Below are 22,056 nucleotides of genomic sequence, written 5' to 3'. Positions count from 1 at the left end.
CTGTTTTTTTTTTGGGTGTTTCAGTCGCAGAATCTGCTTCTGCTCGCTAGGGTTTCCTCGCGCCCTCCATACATCGAAGGCCAAGCATGAGTTCCTGGACGATGTGGCTAGAATCGATGAGTTTCTCAAGGATCCTCTGGGAATTAGGGCTCCAGAAAGGGAACGGACCGTGCAAATCGCGGTCCCTAAGGTTGTGCCTCCGCCGCCGCCGCCGCAGCGGCAGTTGCAGTCAACGGCGGCGGCTGATGGGGTCCCCGTTATTGATGAGGTGGATGAGGCAGTGTCAACTAAGGCTAAAAGGGTTGCGTTGCAGCGGAAGGGGCTGCCGCAATGATTGCTGCCGAGGAGTACGCCCGTCAGTTTGAGTCAGCGGATGCAGTGGTGAGGTTTTGGGGGCAATTTCTGGGTTGATGTTTGCTTTAATGTTTGGATTTGTTAATTTATAGCTGTGCATACGTGTGGGTGAATTGAGATGATACTTCGATGCTTTTTCTATGAAATATAGCTGGCTAAATTGTGAAATTTGATTGTTTTGTTTGTGTCCCACATGTTTTTACTACTTCGATTTCCTTTACTCTCAAATTTTGCTGATGGGAGTTTACTGAAGATATATTCACGTGGACATAAAGTTCTTTAGTTTTGTTAAATTTAATTTTTGACGCTGTACTATCAAATGGTATAGGTAATCTTTTTAATTTCATTTTATTTTGGGTCGGTGGGGCAGAGGAGTGTTTTGTTTTGATCTATTAAATTTCTTCTTGTTTGTTTTGGTGCTTGACATGCTGAAGAGGGGAAAAAAGCTTGATACTGTTTTCTTTGCATTGACTCTGATTAGATGTCTGTATCCTGTAAAATGCGAAGTTGAAGAATGGAAATTTGAAGTCACTATCTTAAAATGGCTGAATAAATGATCTTGCATACAATTTTATGAGACTTTTTTTATAAGCTTAAGTCACACGTGTTGAATTTTGAGTGCGTGTAATTAGACTTGCATGCGTGATAGCATGTGGAATTTTTCCTTTTTAACTAAGTTCGATTATATATATATATAATATATTATAGGATGCATCAGGAAATCTTGCAGGAGAAGAGCATGGTCACTTGAATGTCAAAGTCTTTTGCCGAATGTGCAATCGTGTTGAAAATGAAGGAAGTGAAAGAGCTAGAAAAATGCTTTCTTGCAAAAGTTGTGGCAAGAAGTACCATCGGAGCTGCTTGAGAAGTTGGGCTCAACATAGAGGTAAGAAGATATATCTGCCCATATCCTAACATGGTCCAGCTGTCATTTATTACCATTTCCCAAGTATTGTATATTCTTATTCTCTGGGTCTTGTTGTAGATTTATTTCATTGGAGTTCATGGACTTGTCGTGCTTGCCGAATTTGTGAGGTAATGCATGATGTGCAATGCTGGTGAGCTTGTCCTTTTTTCATGTTGTTTTGTATCAGAGACTTGTGTGTTTTTGAATTTGTGGGTGAAAAATGATGCATCTTTGAATCAATTTGTTATGGATTTTGGATTATTCTTTAATATTAATTTATAATTATTGTACAATACAATTTGAGACATTGATTGAGTGACGGACTTGGCGACAGATAATTTTACACTCAATGTTCTTCTGTCCATGTGATCAGACAGTGGTTCCATCAGGAAAAAAAGTGATCAGACAGTAAGATTACTTGCGAGTTATTGTTGTAGTGGGCTTGTGGGCTTGGTGTTCCCTCCTTATGCCACATCCTGTTATTGTGCTGGCTTAAATTGTTTTTATTTACTCTTGTGTTCCTGCCTTTGAAGCTGCATAGACAATGATATCGATTATTGCCTTCTTTTTGAGTGGTTACAGCTCTTATATGATTAATTGAATATTGGTGATTCTTAGAAGTTAAGCAGCCAGTGCACTCATGTTGCATTTATTTATTTTTAATAATAGTCTTATGATCTAGCTTTTTCTGCCAGGCTTGTAGAAGGACAGGAGATCCAAGTAAGTTCATGTTTTGCAAAAGGTGTGATGGCGCTTATCATTGTTATTGTCTACATCCTCCTCACAAGGTATACTCTGCATCACTTATCAGTGATCTCATAATTAATTTTATATAATTTAATTTATGCTTATGAATGATGCAGAATGTTAGTTCTGGGCCTTATTTGTGCTCAAAACATACAAGATGTCACAGCTGTGGATCCAATGTTCCAGGAAATGGTCTAAGTGTGAGGTATCAATATGCCTTTGTTTTACACTTCACTTGTGGCATTCCAAACATTCATTCTTTCATTTAACCCTCTTGGCATGACTAATTTACCATTTGAGATAGGCCATTACCTTTTCAACCTTTATGTATATATGCAAGCTACATTTTAGTGTATAATACTGTGGAAACTGGTGAATATATCTGTGGACGTAGTTTACACTATTTACAACTTGAGCCACATAATTGACTTCATACAAAATTTATAGATTAGTAGATAGATTAAATAGGAAAACTGAAAAAAAAAAAGTAAATAAGTAGGGAAAAAGTATGCTTTTGAACTTGTTGATATCAAGGAATGAAATTGACAATGATATATTTAGAAGCCAAATTAATGGTTAAAACTCTTTTAACTTCTAGTAGATTTGATAGGAAAAATAATTAGGGTTAGGATTATTTTATTATTATCTTAAGATTTTTTTTTTAAATTAGGACATCTAGATTATCTAGATTGTTTTTTAGATTAATTTTGTTTTGAATTAGGATTTATCTTTTATTTGAATAAAGGATTATCTTATCTTTATCTTTTAGAATGAATAGTTTAGAGTTTCTAGGATTAGGACTAGGGCTCTATAAGCAGCGCCAGGTAATTGGCCTGTAGATCTTTTGGCCCTTTTTTTTTTTTGTGAATTGACACGGTTAAATCCTTGCAGTAACAGACAAATCAGGAAACACACACAGAGTCCTCACACCCTAGTGGTGGATCCTTAAAATTTTTAATACTGAAACTATAATTATCCACTTGATGAGCCAACTAGTCCGCGCAATGATTTGCTTATCTATAAGCATGATCGATGGAGACCTGCTAGTCGCGCGTAAGGTTCTTGATTCTTCTAATAAGATTGATAAGAGGATGGTTTAGTGCTTTTTCACTTTGTATAAGATGAATAACTTCTTGAGAGTGTGAACATTGATATTTCTTTTGGCCTATGGAATGTTGAATAAACTTTTGAGTATTTTTCAGCCTTCTCCCTCCCCCTTTCCCTTCATTGTTTTACATCAAGGTGACAGAATCCAGTAGTTAGTACTTCATACCATTTGAGAAATTTAAAGGAGGATAAGTCTCATTGTTGTTTGAAAAACATGAGTTCCTATGTTGTTATGATGTCTTTCATTAGGTACATTCTCCAAAGGTTGTATGAATGCTCTGGTTTATGTATCCATCATGTTTTCATCCTGTTAGGTAGTTAGTGATTTTTTTTCCTGCAGATCCTGCATGTTGAAATTGAGACATGGACTTACCATTTGGCTTTTGGATTCTTAGGTGGTTTCTCGGATACACCTGCTGTGATGCATGTGGCAGATTGTTTGTGAAAGGAAACTATTGTCCTGTTTGTTTGAAGGTATTGATCTTTGGTCTTGCGCAATTGAAGTGTGTGAAGCAGTTTGTATGCATATATTAGTTATTTTTTTGAAATACTATTTTGAAGTTTGACATAGGGTTCTCTACAGGTTTACGTCCACCCTGCTTTCTTTATAAAATAGGAATTTGTGTGTGCATAACTAAATATTTCTATGTAGACTGGGATGATTATAGGCACAAGAGAAAGTGTAAGGCTTGAAAAGAAATAAGAAAGTAGACTGATTTCACTGGGTTATTTGTAGGTCTATAGAGATTCAGAATCGACACCAATGGTTTGCTGTGATATTTGCCAGCGTTGGGTGCACTGCCAGTGTGATAATATAAGGTTAGGTTACCCGTACTAACCTTAAAAGGTTGTGAAGATCCCCTGATTTTGCTGTGTAATATTTGCAGTTTCAGATATATATTCTGATTGATAGGGTGTTGCATTTTTTTGGTCTATTCTTGCATCTACCCACAGTCACTGGTTATTCTTATTAATATTTAATTAATGTAACAAATAGGTTCTGACTTTTAAAAATATTATTTTATTTATTTTCAATTTAACATAAAAAATAGTTTGGCACATTTATTCATGCAAAATGCTTGCAATAATGTTATGTTGTAGCTTGATAGTTTTCATCCTTGTTGCTTCTAATATTTTATGATATTGAGTGGATTAGCTATTTAATTTTCGGTGTGCAACCATGTATTTGGAGGTTATTGAGAAAGTATAAAAGGAAATTGTTATCATTATCAATGTAAATAGGAAGTTGTGAATTGTCTCTTGTGTGGCTCAGCTTATTCAGTATTTGTAGCTACTTTGGATTTTCGGTTTTGATTGTCTACAGCTCCTGCCTTGAGCAGTCAGCATTTTCTATTTTGCCAATTTTTGCAAAGCACCATCTTTATTGTCTTTCTATCAATGGGCTTCTTGAGATCAGTTATTTATAGGAAAGTTTTGCAGTGATGAAAAATATCTTCAATTTCAAGTGGATGGGAATCTACAGTATAAATGTCCGACATGTCGTGGGGAATGTTATCAGGTATGTGGTATGCTTTGACTCTGTCTCCTTACTTCGTTCTAATGAAAGGAACTCATTGCAATTCCATATTCATAGTTTGTGGCTATTGCAGGTCAAGGATCTTGAGGATGCTGTTAAAGAACTTTGGAAGAGAAGAGATATTACTGACAGAGATTTAATTGCCAGCTTGAGGGCTGCAGCTGGTTTACCAACTCAAGAAGAAATATTTTCTATTTCACCATATTCAGATGATGAGGATAGTGAGCCTGTAAAAGCAAAGACTGAATCTGTGCGATCTTTTAAGTTCTCTTTGAAGAATTTCTCTGATCACTCACCAAAGAAGACAAAAGATTATGCAAAGAAATGTTCAAGCAAAAAGTCTGCCAAGAAAAAGGATTATCAACCTTTTATGACTGGGAAAACTGATCCCAGTTTAGAAGGACATAGTGATGTCAAATCTGTGCATAGCTTGGATGATGATATCCAATCCCACAGACATGAAGCTCCTGATGTTTATTCTTCACCTGCTGGTGGAAGCCTGAGCCAAACTGAAGGTTATGCTAATCAGCCAGGGATTTTGAAACAGAAGTTTGTAGATGAGGTGATGATCAGTGATGAAGAGAGAAAACCTAGAGTTGTTCGAATTAAAAGCAGTAAGGCTCAAACTCTTGATAGTGAGGAAGAGGCTGGAAAAAATGGTGATAGGAATCAGAATGTGAAGGGGAAGAAGTTGGTTATAAATTTTGGGGCACGGAAAATTAATGTCACTAATTCTCCACGGTCTGACACTTCAAGTTGCCAAAGAGATCAAGATCTGGTTAGCACTAATGGTATGTATCTTGATGAAGTTTAATCCTTTTTAACCTTTTGTTCCCCCCTAATTAAAGAATGGGAGATTTTAGGACAGTGTTATGAAAGTGTGTTATGTTCAATTTCTTATTTAAGATTTGCCTCCCATATGCATGGTAATAGCGAACAATCTTTTACACATTATGGAATAAGCTGTAATTACGTTTTAAATGAGTCCAAATGTATTTTCTGGAACATTAGAGAGTCTCCCCCCTCTGTTTTCTTGTGTCTGATTTTTTTGCTTCAAATGTCGTACCAGGCAATGAAGATATTAGCCAATCAGGGAAAGGAGACAAGTTTATGTTAGACAGACATGATGGCATGGCTAGAAATGCTGATGGTAAAGGTAGGGTTTGGTTGCAAATATTTTGGGATTATTTCTGTAACATATTTTGCTAGAACTTGCTGTTTTATCATTGGTTAGCATTTGGAGATCTATTTCATTTTACTTTAGTTGCCCAAGAGAAATAACAACTTCAGCACATGGGACTTGCAGGAAACAGAGTTGATTCTCGTCAATCAAAAGATGTAAAGGTTTCAGGTAGAGAAGGAAATTTGATAAAGCCTGCAAAAGTCAAGGCAGAAGTTTCTGAATTGAACTCAGGCTCTGTTAGGAGCAATATTGCTGATAGGAGTGAATCTGGTCCCATAGATCGACCTCGTATCATGATTGGAAAGCGCCGCACTGAGGGAAGGACTGGTCAAGATGGATCTGTACAAACTATGTCACAAGGTGAGAGGATGTTTTTGGGGAAGCAGTCAGAAGGCAGGTCTGATGCATATGATGAAACAGATGACAATGCTAATCATACACCATCCCATTCTTTGCCAAAAGACTCTAAACCCTTGTTGAGATTGAAATTTAAGAAACCTAGTATCGAAAGTCAAAATTCTCTTCATCGTGAAGATGATAAGATTACAATCAAGGGACAGAGGTCAAAAAGGAAGAGACCTTCACCTTTCATGGAGAAAGTGTTGAACAATGAGGGTGAAGATGTAGCACAATTGCATCAAGATGGTCCGATGGATGAAATCATGGGTGCTAATTGGATATTGATGAGATTAGGTAAAGATGCCATTGGAAAGAGAGTTGAAGTTCAGCAGACATCTGACAATTCTTGGTTGGTTTCTTCTCTACCCTTTTGCATGCATCAACGATATTTCGTAGTTCAGGCCAAAAAGAAAATAATAACATTTGGAAGTTGATTTGGCATACCCTGATTTCACTTCTTTTTTGATTTTATCCTGAACTTCACTTTTATTACTACTGATTTATTGGTTTCTCCTTGGACTCTTCAATATCTAACAAAAGCTCCTGGTGTATGAATGTGCATTTTGTTATTTTAAAAAATTGTGGTATTGACTTTATGGGTATAACCTATCCCTTTTCTTTACATACTTGTCTTCTGTTTACTTAATCCTTCAATTTGAAATTTGAGTTGTCTGTTTGGCTTTGGCGTGTTTTTTTCTGTCCAAACTGTAAAGATCCTTTTTCCCCTGCATTTTTAATTTGCCCTTTTTATCCTCCAAGCAAATGAGTCTCTAGATGTGAAAGAAGAAAAAGGAGTATTATGTAGACATAATTGTGTGTTATTCGTTGCAATATAGATCTCTTGAAAAGAAGCCATGCAACTACTATGGTACCTGTATTTATCATCTGATTTTGAGGATCCATACATTTTCCTGAAGTTTGCTTCTTTTGGTTATCTTTTTTTAAATGAAAATTTGATATGCTTGCCTGTAATGATTCAATCAAATAGAATTCTTTTCCAAGAGACATTTGTCTTGCTTGTACGAGCAAAATTATTCTAAAAATTTGATGTGCATTACAGTCAACGTGTTTTATTTTCACCTTTTATTCAGGCACAAGGGATCGGTCACTGATGTAATTGAAGGGACTTCAAAAATATCTGTTACCTTGGAGGATGGCAAGGTGAAGACCTTGGAACTCCGTAAGCAAGGGGTCCGTTTTATTCCTCAAAAGCAAAAGAGATCAAAAGCTTGAAATGCTCAACCATTTCATTCTTGGTTATTCTTTAACGTGGGGACTGTCTATTCTTTCGATTTGAAGAGACAGCTTCATCTCTATGGGGGCCCCTTGTTACTACCTGCCATTCGGTGCTCTATGTGATGCTGATTTTTTGGCTGAAGCATTTTCTTCTGGAACTATTTCAGTTTTCCGGGAAGAAACAAGCTGCTTCTGTTGAGGTCCTTTCTAAAACCGCAAGATTTCATCTAGGGTTAGAATTGTCTCATTTTTTCCCCTACATGTATTTTATTTTAGAAAGTAGTTTTCTACATCTGATGTATAGGTCACCATTGCTGTAGAATGAAGATTTTTTTTTTTTTGGCCTTTGGATGATTATGTAGCACGAAAATGGAGTGTCGGATTTATGGCTTATGTTGCTAGTTGTATTGTGTACCACAGCCTTAGTGAGCTGAGATGTTACCATTTGAAAATTGAACTGGCTCAGTTTGTCCTCTCCACAAAGTAGTGGGTGGTTGGTGTTCCATAGGGTTCAAATTCCCTCAAAATCCGTTTAGTACATGGACATTTTAATTGTTTTCTAATTTCTTTTTATTGTAATCAATTTGCTGAATATTTGAAAACCCAATGTAAGGATTAGTAAACCAATGTTGGAATTCTCATATTGTTCACTCAATATATTTCAAGAGCTGTAGATCTGGAGATTATAAAAATAATTGACTTTCAAATATATATTATTATCATTATGTGAATGGATTGTGGTGATGGATGAGGGAAAATTTTAAAAGACATTTGTCATCTGAATTTTTGGGGTTTTACACTTGCAGTGATTTTTCATCGTCATAGAATTCTTTATCAACCCCTGAAATGAGATGCTATTTTTGAGAAGCCTAGCTCTTCTTTGATCATGACCGGTTGTTACCTTCGTAATTATTTTGATCCATGAACATCACTTTTTACTTTCGACCTCTACTTTCATTAGGTTATTCTATTTATTTTGCTAGGACCAATAGAACTTTCAAAATTTTTAGACTATTTACAAAATTAATAGGTTTTAATTTTTTCCCCTTTAATTTCTTTTACCGAGAGCTTTAATGATGAAGAGTAAAAGAGAAAATTTATAAAAATTTAATATGATTTATTAATAAGATTAAAAAGTTTGTCTTATGAATAGTATTGAAGGGAGTATTTCATGGTGTTCATGTCATTGTTTTCCAAAGGATGCAGCTTGAGGTTTTCTTTCAGTTTACTGATGCAGAGCATCATAAATGGTGTCATAATCGTTATATATTTGGGGTCCATTTGAATTTTAATTAGATATAATTAATTATAAAAATATTAATTAATATGATTGATTTTAATTATAATTGATTATTTTATAATGCAATTTGTTTGGATATAATTTTTCTGAAATTGATTTCAATAGAATTGAAGGTATTTTAATGATTTAGTCAAAATTAATTTTAACTGTTTAAATTATCTTAAATGATATTACTTTTTAAAATTAATTTGTTAATAAAATTGTATATAATATTATTAAATTTGTTCAAATTTATTTAAAAAGTAAAATATATTATTTAACTTACATATCTGATCAATTATAGAAATTTAAATTATATTAATATTAACAATTTAATTTACGCAAATAATAACTCAATATATCTGAGTGCAAATAAATTTAATAAAAGAGAAAGATATAATTCTTAAATACTAAACATTAATTTTATAATGACTAATAAAAATAATAATATATAAGTTGATATTTAATAACATCACGGATATGAGTTATACCTAATGAAGATGTTATGGAAGATGATAAAGATGAACATTCATGAATGTGATGATCTTTCTCATATTCTATTTAATCTTTTCTTTCATGATGCATAAAATCAGATTGTTTTCTAATGAAATTATGTATCGTCATTGTTGCAACAACGATTTGAACTTGTATAACATAATTATAACTAGGCATATTGCGTAAAATTGCAAATTTATTCTTTCAAACTCCAAACGTTCGTTTTATTAATACATTATAAACTTGAATGAAAAACCAACGGGAGTTGGTCTAAGTGATAAGCGGCTTGATGCTGCTTAAGCAAGGTCTCGAGTTTGAGCCTTGTGTATGCAAAAAATTCTCATTGGGAGACTTACCCACCATGCCAGGTGCGCGACGTGGGTCGGATCCGGATGTAGTCAAGGCAAAACTTCGGTGAATCGGGTGGGCTACCAAAAAAAAAAAACTTGAATGAAAAAAATTAAAGATCTCATTAATTTTTTTTTTATTGGGACAAAGATTAGTGAGCTTACTGGTAAATAAAACTTGATATGAAACTATGTAGATGTCCATCGCATAATGATTCAAATCCTTTTGCGAATTGCATTCGTTGCATTACTTGTTGAAGAAATTCCCAGCAGGCTTTATTGCATGTCTCCGCAATATCAAATATTAAAGAAAATCAACCCACCATTGCTCCTCTCGTACTATGAAGTTTACTCAAATTTAAGACATTAAACGGATTAACAAGTCTATAATCTCGTATTGAGACAAGAGTACGGAAATTATTAGAAATTAGAATGATCAAATGTCTATTAAGTTTTTTAAGAAAGTATCAAAATCGTGCCAATCAAACCCAAAGTGCTTGGGGATTGGGATTTAGGGAACAACATTATATCGATTTTTTATTTTTTTTATTTTACATATTAGACCATTTAAACCCATTGAAACTTAGATTAAACCACACGCATATCAAAAAACAGAAAGCAGAAACGCTTAATAATACAAAGGACAGAAACAATGGGCAATTAAATGGAACCCATTCCTACGGTGTTCCAAAGAATTAAAATTCTATCATGAAGTCCAGAGATGGAAGAGAGCAACGTGGCAGCCTGGCATTGCATTGGCAGCATGCAAACTCTCTGACGTGGCTCTCACTCAGCCTCATTCTTCTCTGCTTCCCCACCATCATCCATATCACATATATGATATGTCCAAATCCTACCCATTCGCCGTCTGATAACTCGATCAAAAACTCAACGTCTCTCTGTCGTTTACCTTCCCTCCCTCGAATACGCGGCACGCCGTTTGCGTCCCCCTCTGCCACCTGTCCATCCTCTTCCCCTATATACAAACAAACCAGCCTCTCGCTTGTTTACTCCCAGCAAGCACGAGCAGCTTCGTCGATCATGGCGTCATTGATGAACTCATGGGCCTTCTTCATCCTTCTGATCTCCCTCCTGTTTACGCCTTCTTATGCTAATAGAGGACCCCTTGTGGGAGGGAAGACTGACATTCCGGACGTCAAGTCCAACAGCGAGGTGCAGGATCTGGGCAGATTTTCGGTGAAGGAGTACAACCGCAGCTTGAGACTGTGGCGGAATCCGCCGGACGAGCCGCTGGAGTTCAGACGAGTGGTGGAGGCACAGAGGCAAGTGGTGTCGGGGATAAAGTACTACCTCAAGATCTCGGCGTCGCAGAACAGGAGAGAGAGGATGTTCGATTCGGAGGTGGTGGTCAAGCCTTGGCTTCATTCCAAGCAGCTCCTTCACTTTGCTCGTTCTCGTTCCAGTACAAATCTCAACTAGATAGCAAAAAGACTCATCCTTTCAAGTTTCAGGCGCTCATCAACAAATACTGGAAACTTCAAGGCCAGGTTCGGATTGTACAATATTATGGGAATTACTTTCTGATATACTTTCGGTCAACCTCAGATCTGGAATCCTCAAGGACCTGTCATAGTTCTACAGAAATGGTGTCATTTTTCACTACTATAAAAAATTTAGAATAGCCCATGTGCCAATATGCTCTCATGCAACTTGTCTGCCAATGGATCTTTTCACATTTGGCATAGTGCAAACGATTGGAGAAGCTCTTTGTTCTTTCTTGCAGTTTGATGAAGGCAGCTTATAATATGGTTTATGGTTTTGGAGTCATTTTCAATTTAGAAATGAGCCTTCCTTTACAAGTTAGAGGAATAATTTCATAGCCAGCAGGTTGTTACGAAAGAGTTGTTTGGATATGTTTCAATTTACAGAGAGTTTTGGGCATGTTTAGTAGTGTTGTTTCCATCAACGTTCATGGTTTACAACTTTTACTTCAGGATCCATTCATGTTTGTGGCTCAGTTTTTCTGTCGAGTTGGCTATTTAAATTTTTACCTCTATATAGTATTTTTTTTTAAAAAAAACAAATTATAGGAGCTTTGTTGCTCTTTTCAACGTGTAATATTAATAAAAATATGTGGAACATTAACTTGTATATAACAACTCAGCAAGTGTCTTTTGTTTAGGAAAAAAGAAAATAATATTTGAAGCAAAATTTTTGGAGGGAAATTTAAGAACATGCAAACGAAGCAAGCTGATGTCATCTACTCATCGAGACCGGCATATTTTGCTTTCAACTTTTTTTCCCCCAAAAGCTTTCAATTTCACTAACTTCACATATTAAACAACTAATAAATTAAAATGAAAAACAACAGGAAAATACCCATCCCAGGGAAAAAAAATAAAAAAACCTAAGGAGGGTATAGAGTTCTGAAAAAAGATCATTATCAGATATAATAAATTAACAGAAGAAAAGAAATTATGTAAAACATTTTACAACCATCATCATAGATGCTGTAGAAGGAATAGTACTTAAAAGCTAAAACATTATGATTATATATATATATATATATATAAGATGTTTGGATTACTCAATTGTTTGCTTATATGAAATGAGAACTTGGACTTTATGGGTATGATTCTCATTAGAAGACATGTGAAATTCATTTAGAAAAGGCTAGATTTTAAACGCGTTCATAGATTTGCATTGCTTTTGTTCAAGTGTAAAATTAAATCAAATCAAGCCAATCAATTCATACATTAGAATACTAATTTAATTTTAACATGCAAACTATCTATTGTAACATTATGATACTGATCTTTCAAATTTTACATCATCTTTACACTCTGCATATTTCTTTCTGCTACAATTAGTATCTCCTTCTACAATGTCTATACATCTGATGCACCTACATGACAACTTTTAAAAGCCATATAGTGTACAACTAGCTACAGAGTCAATAAAAATTTATCAAGGCGGATGTATAAGTACCTTCCACTATCTGAAACACTCACTAATTGAGTTTTCATGCAACTCACTTGTATAGCCAACTTATAAACTAGATGTACTCAAAAGTTTGTACTACATTACAGAGAAATCTTCATCAAGCCCTTCTATTTCTCCTCTAAGTTTGTGCTGCTGGATTATCAAAACAGAGACGTTCATAGAGAATTCTGGTCCTGAAAGAACATCTCCAATTGGTCCTAATTCTGGACATTGTTGCCAATCATTCATCCCTTTTGTTAAAATAGAGTTCACTCCTCCTCCTCTCCCCACAATCACAAGTGAATATTGACCCTCAAATGACCTTAGAGTAGAGAAGGTCTCTGCTGAATTTGCAAGATGCTTCTCCATGTACGAAATCCGACCTCCAACCACTTGTCTTTCATAGAATTGCGCGAAGTACTCGTCATCTAGCTGGATTTCTTCCTCCTCCTTCACTGAAGGGACCTTGTGGCCTGCATATATTAAGACATCTGAACCAGTATCTACCAGAAACCTTATCACTGTGAGTTTAATTCCTGGATGCTTTGATACTCTAGTAGCATAGGCCAAAGCTTCTCTATCATCTTGTCCTCCAACAAAAATGACTGCCACTTGTACTGATACACAAGATTTTGAAATCTTCTCAATGGATCCAATTCCTCTGTCCACTAGAATCCCCACAGAACAAGGAGCATTTGACAATAACTGTTCCATAAAATAGCTATTGCAGTGAGAATTAAGATAGAAATGTAGAGAGTAAAAAATTTCTTCTTGTGTAAAATTGAAAAAAAAAAAAAAAACTTCAGTTAAAGAAGAAGATGAAGAAGAACCTAGGACCTTTAATTTTCTATTGATTCTAACAGTTGAACAAACTCTTGTCTTGGATATATTATACCCGAACTAATATTACTTCCTTTCTTCTTTTAAACCAACAATTCTGTCTATTTATTTATCAAAGTCTTAACTGACTAATTCAATACATATTGTCTTTAATTATTTGAACCATACGGGGTAAAGAACATCTTTTTCAGGTTCTTCAAGTTCTTACATTATAAAATAAATGTTCTATATTCTATGGATTATGTTACACATAACATGTTATATTATTCAATATAATGCATGAAAATATGCGTCTAGTCAAATATTGTGAAGCATGTAAAGCTTGGTTTTGATTACATTACCTTTTTATTCACATGTCTGAACCCTGGATTGCCTGAATCCAATGTTCCATTTTCACGCTGTGTCCTATGAAATGGTATTATGATGAGGGCAATCATCAAGTCCTCTGCTAAATTGGCTATATCTTGGGCCATATTGTTGAAAGTTGAGAGAGCCAAGGTTCTTCTAAGTGTTATCCCATCACCATCTTCTTCTACATAAGCTTGGAACAATAAAGTCACCTTGTCTCTCATTTCCACCACACCTTTGTCCTTCACAATCAACGTGTCTGCTCCTTGAACTTCCTCTATTGTCGCTGCGATTCCCCCTGTGAGCTCTATCATGTCTGTGACGTATACGAGGATTCCAGGATCTGCTGTCCCTCTTGTGATCTCCATCAAGTTAATCGCTGATCGAACATGTTGGGGTCCATGGACGCATAGAAGTATCCTTAATTCCCTCATTGGATCGAGCAATTGAAGAGCCATTCTATGGGTAGGTGCTCTTTTCTTTGCGCGTTTTATGATCTGTGCTACTACTGCTGGGGAAGGCAAAATTGTGAGGAATATAACGACTATCATCACTATTCCGGTGGATGTACTGATTCCACATTGCATCTGATTGCACAAGACCAAGAGTAAATCAATGATTAATGCATGTGTTTTCTGCTGTGTTTGTCTTAACTTCATAGAAAATTGATGGGCCTACTTGATGCGGTGTCAGCTTATTAAAATGTGCCTTCGGCTATGACAAGATACTAATTTCAGCAATAGACGATCATTTGCGGAGAAATAAAATTGAACTTTTGAGCACTTGAATTGTATAGAAGCAGTGGAGAAGCCAAAGATACTAAAATCACGTTTACTTATTAGAATAGAATGCAATAGAATGGATTAAAAAAATAAAGATAAAAAAAAAACTAAATCACCCTTTTCCCCATAATAAGCATGATAAAACTCATTAATATATACTATAAATGTGGGAATTATCATACATTTCAAAAATATTATGTATTATAATTCTTAATTCCATGAACTAAATTACTCCTCCCCCTCATGAATGTGCTCATTTATCCCCCTTGATTATCTTAGTTTTACATTTATTTTTTCAATTCATTCCATTCTAACAAACAAACGTGATCTAAGGATATCTTTGGAGGACCAACAGGTGCTAATGTTCAAATCTTGAATTTTCAAAATGAATGGAATGAGTTCCTACTTGCAAAGCAGGCAATATTTAGATGTGACATTCTATCATTGGGACTTTGGTTTGATTCCTATTGGTTAAATCTTAGAAATTGTATATCCATGCCTCTCTCAATCTTAAATATGTAGAACCATTTTTACCCTCACACATATACTGCAGCCATTACTATTTGAGTCCCACCATTTAGTCGATATATCCTATTAATAGTTTCAATGTGAGTCTTAAGATGTTGGATTTTTTAAATTTCACAAGGTCCCGATTCAATATACTTGTGCATTAATGCTAATCAAGAGAATGCTGGAAATACCGATTTACAATCACAGAGACTTCATCTTTTGCAACTTTGTAGCCCTGGAAACTGAGAAAATGAGGAAAGAAACCATGAAATCAAAATTCACTTACTGCCTTGATGGCCAAATAGATATGAAAATGGCCCTTGATGGTGAGGAGCAACCCAATTGCAACTGAATCATTCCAATTGAATCCCATTATTATCCCTAAAAGAAGTATTCCTGCAACTTTACTAACTATAACTGTCCCAATAAGTAACAATAGTCTTGCCCATGTATCTAATTTTCCAGGCTCAAACTTCCTTAGATCAGCTGCATAACCCATCCACAGGAAAAATATGGGGAAGAAAATAGTGGTCAACAAATAGTTAATTTTGCTGATAACCCATTTGGAAACTCTTCCTTCTCTAGGCAAACATATCCCAGCCATGAATGCACTTAGAATTGCATTATAACCATAAGGGGGAGATATGGCACATGCTAAGACCATGAAGGCTATAACAAGCACCAAATGTGAACCCTTCATGGGTTTCCCTTCTGGGTTTTCATTATTAACCCAGTTCACAAACCAGGGCGAAACCAAGGATGTAAAAAGCACCTGCACTAAAAGTGCACAACTTGTGGCAATGATCCTTCTCATGTGATTCTTCTCATTCAAGTCAATGCAGTAATTGTGCATTGGTATAGCAATGTAGCCAATTGAAATGATCAAAGAGCATATGAAATCTGAGTGCATCCCTGCTGCAATGACAAGCTTCCCTATATCAGACTTGCCTATTTTGAGGCTCGTCAATAGACGGGTCAGCACTGGCGAGGCCGTGCTGGAGAGAAGCGTAGAGAAAGAAAGGGTGAATCCTATCTTGTGTTGGTTAGGAAAATAGTGAAGAAATGAAGTTGTAACACATGCTATGATGAATGTAGAGATTATCCCTGCATAAGTAACTTGAGCATCTCTGGTAGGTTTCTTGATGAGCACAAGAGGATCCATTTCTATCCCTAAAGCAAACATGTAACATATCATTCCAATATCAATGATGAATCCAAAGGTCTTGTTGAATTGTTCATATTCATTACGTAGAAACCCTATGTTCCCCACAATCAGTCCTACCTGCATCATTGTGAACAGCATTAGAAGCATTCAATCCCTTTGATTTCCAAAAATTATTGGGAAAAATATGTCCAATTCTGTTGGTAATTTTAATGAGAGGGAAGCTTACAAGTATGTCAGAAGCAATGCGTGGTTGTGAATAAGGTTTTAGTAGGTAATGTACACCATTGCAAATAACTACCATCCCCATAAAGATGGCAAAGTTTTTTCCTACCGAAAACATGAGTGAACCCAGTTTCTCAGAACATGGGTCTAACGCAAACCTGAAACTGTTATTCATGGTAGAACTTGACATCTTGGCTGGTTTGATTCGCACTAGCTTCCTCTGTTTCTTTCTTCTTTGAATACAAACTCACCAAAAAAATTTCCTTTTCTTCTTCACTTTCATTTTTGTTTCAGTTATCATTAATTCTCAATAATTTTTTCCTTCAATTTTTTTTGTCAAAGCTTTTGCAAGGGTGAGTGGTCATCATTTGATAGCTTAGTTTTAGGAGACAGTTGTGGAGAACAATTGTCAATTGTAGGATTTCTAGAGGGTGAGAAGAAGACGGCGAGAAAACGGAAAATATGGATAAGCCAAAGTTATTTCCTAATTATGTTTGACCTTTTTCTTAATCAATTTATTATACATATTATATTCCTTTAATTATTATTCAAAAAACCAAAATCTTATCTTGTTCTCTATTTGTTCTGAAAATTATGTTATTCTTTTTTTTAATTTATTTGTTGTAAATGAAATTAATTGTTGACATAATACCTATTTTATACAATTTAATTGTTAGCTTATCTTTGATATCACGTTAAAAATTAAATGATAATTTCATTTGTATGGAAATTGGAAGAAATTTTTTCAATATATTCATAGAAATAAAAAGTTTAAGAGGATTCAATGTAATTTTTGACATGATTTCTAATGGAGTAGAATGGATAATGAATAATTTGAGTATTATTCCATGCGCGCGTTTTACAATGAATAGTGTATATATATTTATAGTGTGGTCTAATCAATAAGAGAATGATACGTGTTACAAAAGGAATGATCTAGAATTGGTAGTGTGTGAAGATCATGTGATGTGTTTCAACATTCTCCCGCAAGTCAAACTGGAACAGAAGAATAGTAAGACTTGATCTTAAAGCAGCAAAGTGAGAAGAAGGAAGAGATTTGGTGAGGATGTTCGCTAATTGATCTTTGGAAGAGACATGGAAGATGTGGAGCAGGTTGGCTACCATACGTTCACAGGCAAAATGATAATTAAGGGAGATGTGTTTAGCCAAGAGTGGAAGACAAGATTGGCAACTAGATAGGTGGCACCTAAGTTGTTACAATAGAGAAAGGGTGCTTGAGGCTAGTCAATGCCAAGTTCATAAAGGAGACTTTGAAGCCAGATTAGTTCACTGGTAGTGGTAGCAATAGCTTTGTATTCATCTTCTGTGCTGGATTATGCAACTATTGGTTGCTTGTGTGAGCTCCAGGCAATGTGATTTAGACCAAAGAAAATGGCAAAAGCACCTATAGATTGTAGGTCATCTGGATTTCCACCCCAATTAGCATCCAAAAATGTAGAGAAGGTAAGTGAAGTTGATGGTCGAATGTGCAGAGTAAGATGAGAGGTGCCTTGCAAGTAATAAAGTATTTGTTTGACTGCAGTCCAGTGGGTTTCCTTTGGGTCATGCATAAATTGACAAACTCTATTTATAGCGAACGTGATATCTGGACAAGTGAAATTGAGATATTAAAGACTGCCAATAATGCTATGATAGAGTAATGGGTTATGAAATGAAGGGCTGTCATAAGTGGAAAGATGCATATTAAGTGCCATTGGTGAAGAAACAGGGCAATCTTTAGACATTTTAGCCTTGATAAGGAGATCTTGAATACATTTTCGTTGGGATAAAATAAGACCAGAGTGATTGGATAGTACTTCAACACCTAAAAAATAGTGAAGATTGCCAAGATCTTTAACAGGAAAAGATTCTCCCAAAGCAGAAATCAAGTCTTAAACAACAGTAGTAAAGGAGCTAGTGATAATTATGTCATCAAAATATACCAGGACATACACAGTGTAGAAGGTATTAGTACAAATAAATAAGGAAGAATTAGACTTGGAGGATTGAAAACCTAATTGTTGAAATCGAGAACTCAGCCGAACAATCCAAGCTCGTGGAGCTTGTTTCAGACCATAGATGGCACAATTTAACTTGCAAACATAGTGGGGATAATCCGGATGGACAAACCCAGGAGGTTGTTTCATGTAAACATTTTCTTGAAGAAACTCATGTAGAAACGTGTTTTGAACATCAATTTGTTTGAGAGGCCAACTATGAGAGATAGCAATTAAAAGGATGACTCGAACAGTGCGGTTTTACCACTGGAGATAATGTGTTGGCAAAATCAATGCCCAATTGTTGGTAGAAATCTTTAGCCACAAGGTGAGCTTTGCATCGATCAAGACTACCATCGGCATGATTTTTTTTTGAAGATCCATTTGCATCCCACAACGTTTATGGATTTACAGGGAGGAACCAAGATCCATGTGTGAGTAGAAAGTAAAGCATGAAATTCTTGGAAGAGAGCCTGATGCCATTTTGGAAATCGAAGAGCAAAAGTGACCAAATTGGGGGTTGGTGGTTCAGTACCCGAGGAGTGATGGGCTCAAGAAGGTGGCGCAAGATAAAGGCATCAGGTAGAGCTTTGCATTTGAAGATATTGGCACGAGATCTGGTGATCATGGGATGTTTAGGAGGTTGCGGTGAGGTTGGTGCTGGAGAGGATGACGATGAGGTGTTGGAAGGTGAGGACTAGGGAGATGGGACAGCACTGGTGGACTGACTAGAAGTGACAGCATTAAGAGAAGATGGGGGAGTTATTGTGTTTGGGGTGAGTACTAGGCTTGGTATAGTTGGGCCTGGGAAGTAAGTAAAAATTAAGTGAGGTGTAATAGGGGTTGGTGGGCTGTTAGTGACATAAAAAGAGAAGGGGTATTGGGCTTCATCAAAAATTACATCTCTAGAGGTGTAAAGTCGGCCAGTGGGTAAATGGAGACAAAGATAACCCAAATGGTTGGAAGCATAGTTGAGAAATACACAAGGGAATGATTGTGGAGCTAATTTGTGAGGTGTATAAGGTCTGAGATTGGGCCAACATGCAAAGCTAAAACTTTTTAAGATACAGTAGTTTGGTTTTTGGAGAAAAAAAAAGTTCAAATAGGCTTGAGCCTTGTAGAGATGGACTTAGGAGTGTATTAATTAGATAGGAGGCAGTGGCAAAGGTAAAGGTCCAATAAGTTTGAGGGACAGATGTGCATGTAAGAAGAGCGAGACCTTTCTCAACAATAGTACAATGACGATTTTCTACTGTTTCATTCTATGTATGTGTGTGTGGATAGGTAATATGATGGTGAATGCTTAAGGTAATGAGATTTTTGTGTAGTGATCGAAATTCTCCACCCCAGTCAAATTGAAAATAACGTATTGTGGAATTAAAAAAGTGTGAACAAGTGATCGAAATTGATGAAAAATAGAATGAACTTCACTTTTGGAATGGATAGGATAAAACCAAATATAATGAGAGTAGTTATCAACAAAGGATACATAGTAACGAAACCAATAATGGAAATGATTGGGGAAGGACCCCATACATCACAAAAAACAAGTTGAAAAGGTAAATTAGAGCGGTTTGAAGATATTGGAAAAGGTAATCGATGACTTTTGGAGGTGCAGCATGCAGGACACAATGTTGGTTATGATGACTTGGAAAGTGGGGGATTGTATTTCTTGATGACATGATGAACAATGTGTGAGGCTGGATGACCGAGATGATTATGTCAGTGATAGATAGTTGTGCGGATGCCAAAGTGTTCTTGAGGTTGTGATAAGGATGTAGTGAGTGGGTACATGTTGTTATACCTTGGATCGTGAAGAAGTGGGGTCATTATTTGCTTGTCCTTTATAGAGAAAAAATTAGAGTGAAATTCATAAAATACATTATTATCACGACAGAATTTATTAACACTTAGAAGATTTTTTATAGAAGAAGGAGTGTGGGGAAGATTAGAGAGAAGAAACTTGCCATTATTTGTGGTGAGGGTGCCAGAGCCTTGGTGTTGAATGGTCATTGGTGAGCTATCAGTAACACGGACAGCATTAGAGCCATGATAAGGAGCAGCTGAGAGATTAAGGTTGGACAGATCATTAGTCATATGATATGTGGCCCTAGTGTCAAGATACCACAGAGAATCATATACGATAGAGTAATCAGAGTAATGTGTTGTAATGGATGGTGGTGGTGGTGCTTGAAGGGCTTGATTGTACCGTTAATTGCAGGTGTGAGTAGTATGGCCATAGCGATCACAAAGTTAACATAGAGGATCATTGTTAGGTTGGAAAAAGTAAGAATGTCCTCCTTTTCCTTAATGAAATCTATTGCCACGTCCATGAAAGGTGGAGTACCTATTGCTACATCCACGAGCAGAGGGATGATATGATTGTCGACCGTATTCACGACCACCTCGTGACAATAATGTGTTAGGGTAAGACACTCATGATACAACATTAGCTGTGATTTCAACAGGAAGTTGAACAGAATTATGATGATTCATTCAAGCTTCATATTGAAGTAAATGATTGAGGATTTCCTTAACAGAGAGAGCAGAGCATTGAGTAGTTACAGATGTGATTATGGTGTTAAACTTAAGACCTAAGCCAGCCAAAGAATAAGTGATAAAATCGTTATCAGGAATAGGTTTGCCTGCTGCAGCTAGAGAGTCGGCCAATATGGTAGCTCGACGATAATACTCAAATATGGTTTCACCACCCTTTTGATGGTGGTGATTTGTTGATAAAGGTGAACAAGGTGAGCTTGAGTTTGTTAGGAAAATAGTGTTTCAAGGGCAAGCCACAAATTTCAAGAAGATTTGTGACAGAGAACTTATGGAATGAGTTTTTCAATAATAGAGACTATGAGAATGGAAAGAATGAGTTGGTTGGAACCATTGAAGGTAATCTTGATTGGGAAGTCTGGCAAGAGTTTTAGCCAGAAGTGATAGTATAGAAACATTAATATAGCTAAAAAGTTATTGGCCATAGAGGTATGGCATAATTTGGCCGTGCCATATAAGTGAAAAAAGTTAATGGCGATATTGGTGGTGGATTTAAGAGGAGGTTAGGGAGGAGATAAAAGAACCAGATGAAGGTGAGCCAGACATGCCTGACAATCTTACAGCTCTGATACCATAATAGAGCTGAATGGATAATGGATAATCTCGTATTATTCCATGCACGCGTTTTACAATGAATAGTATATACATATTTATAGTGTGGTCTTATCAATAAGAGAATGACATGTGTTACAAAAAGAATGATCTAGAATTGGTAGTGTGTGAGGATCATGTGATGACTAATGATATTTTTTTCTTCTTGTTATTTGACATGAAGTCTTTTTACTGAATTGGTGATGGATGTATGCTTATGTGTTCAACACTTGGGATATCCTTTGATTTGTATGGATTGGAATGAGATTCCCTCAATCTTGGATTGACATGATAATGTAGTGTGTATCTATAATGACCTACTAAATTTCTATCAATGGTCAACTATCAAAGTCTTTTTGTCCATTAAAGGATTAAGGCAAGGATATCCTTTATTGCCTTACTGTTCATCTAAGAGCTAATGTTCTCTCAAAAATTATTGAGATCTCAGGCCAAAAAGGAAATGGGACACTATATTTAGTAAGAGGGTGTGATCCAATTTCACATCTCATAT

At 35.9% G+C, this 22,056-nt stretch overlaps 3 protein-coding genes across 5 annotated transcripts; 2 read left to right on the top strand and 1 right to left on the bottom strand.

Moving 5' to 3' along the window:
- The first annotated feature begins 258 nt into the window (after positions 1-258).
- Positions 259-8,111, top strand: LOC129301425 (uncharacterized). 3 transcript variants are annotated; one of them, XM_054939977.1, is made up of 12 exons: positions 259-381; positions 1,063-1,240; positions 1,340-1,389; positions 1,957-2,049; positions 2,125-2,213; positions 3,511-3,589; positions 3,852-3,934; positions 4,556-4,634; positions 4,726-5,443; positions 5,722-5,808; positions 5,959-6,583; positions 7,326-8,111. In XM_054939977.1, exons 1-12 carry the CDS (start codon positions 331-333, stop codon positions 7,465-7,467), a joined length of 2,274 nt encoding a protein of 757 aa, XP_054795952.1. In that variant the 5' UTR covers positions 259-330; the 3' UTR covers positions 7,468-8,111. The 3 variants fall into 3 exon arrangements, with proteins under 3 accessions (XP_054795952.1, XP_054795953.1, XP_054795954.1); XM_054939978.1 differs by having other exon boundaries at positions 7,223-7,361; XM_054939979.1 differs by lacking the exons at positions 259-381; positions 1,063-1,240; positions 1,340-1,389 and adding an exon at positions 1,392-1,412.
- A 2,425-nt stretch (positions 8,112-10,536) lies between these two features.
- LOC129301426 (cysteine proteinase inhibitor B-like) lies at positions 10,537-11,604 on the top strand. The gene has a single exon (XM_054939980.1). The coding sequence runs from the start codon at positions 10,633-10,635 to the stop codon at positions 11,029-11,031; it is 399 nt and encodes a 132-aa protein (XP_054795955.1). The 5' UTR covers positions 10,537-10,632; the 3' UTR covers positions 11,032-11,604.
- A 925-nt stretch (positions 11,605-12,529) lies between these two features.
- Positions 12,530-16,591, bottom strand: LOC129301424 (cation/H(+) antiporter 28-like). The gene is made up of 4 exons (XM_054939976.1): positions 16,406-16,591; positions 15,301-16,296; positions 13,716-14,309; positions 12,530-13,239 (listed from the first exon to the last, which is right to left on the bottom strand). Exons 1-4 carry the CDS (start codon positions 16,589-16,591, stop codon positions 12,631-12,633), a joined length of 2,385 nt encoding a protein of 794 aa, XP_054795951.1. The 3' UTR covers positions 12,530-12,630.
- Positions 16,592-22,056: the final 5,465 nt, after the last annotated feature.

Source organism: Prosopis cineraria, unplaced genomic scaffold (genome assembly GCF_029017545.1).
Source record: "Prosopis cineraria cultivar Desert tree isolate PC_DT_omini unplaced genomic scaffold, ASM2901754v1 PC2105, whole genome shotgun sequence".
In the NCBI taxonomy this organism is placed as follows: domain Eukaryota; kingdom Viridiplantae; phylum Streptophyta; class Magnoliopsida; order Fabales; family Fabaceae; genus Prosopis; species Prosopis cineraria.
This window is presented reverse-complemented; position numbering and strand designations above follow the sequence as displayed.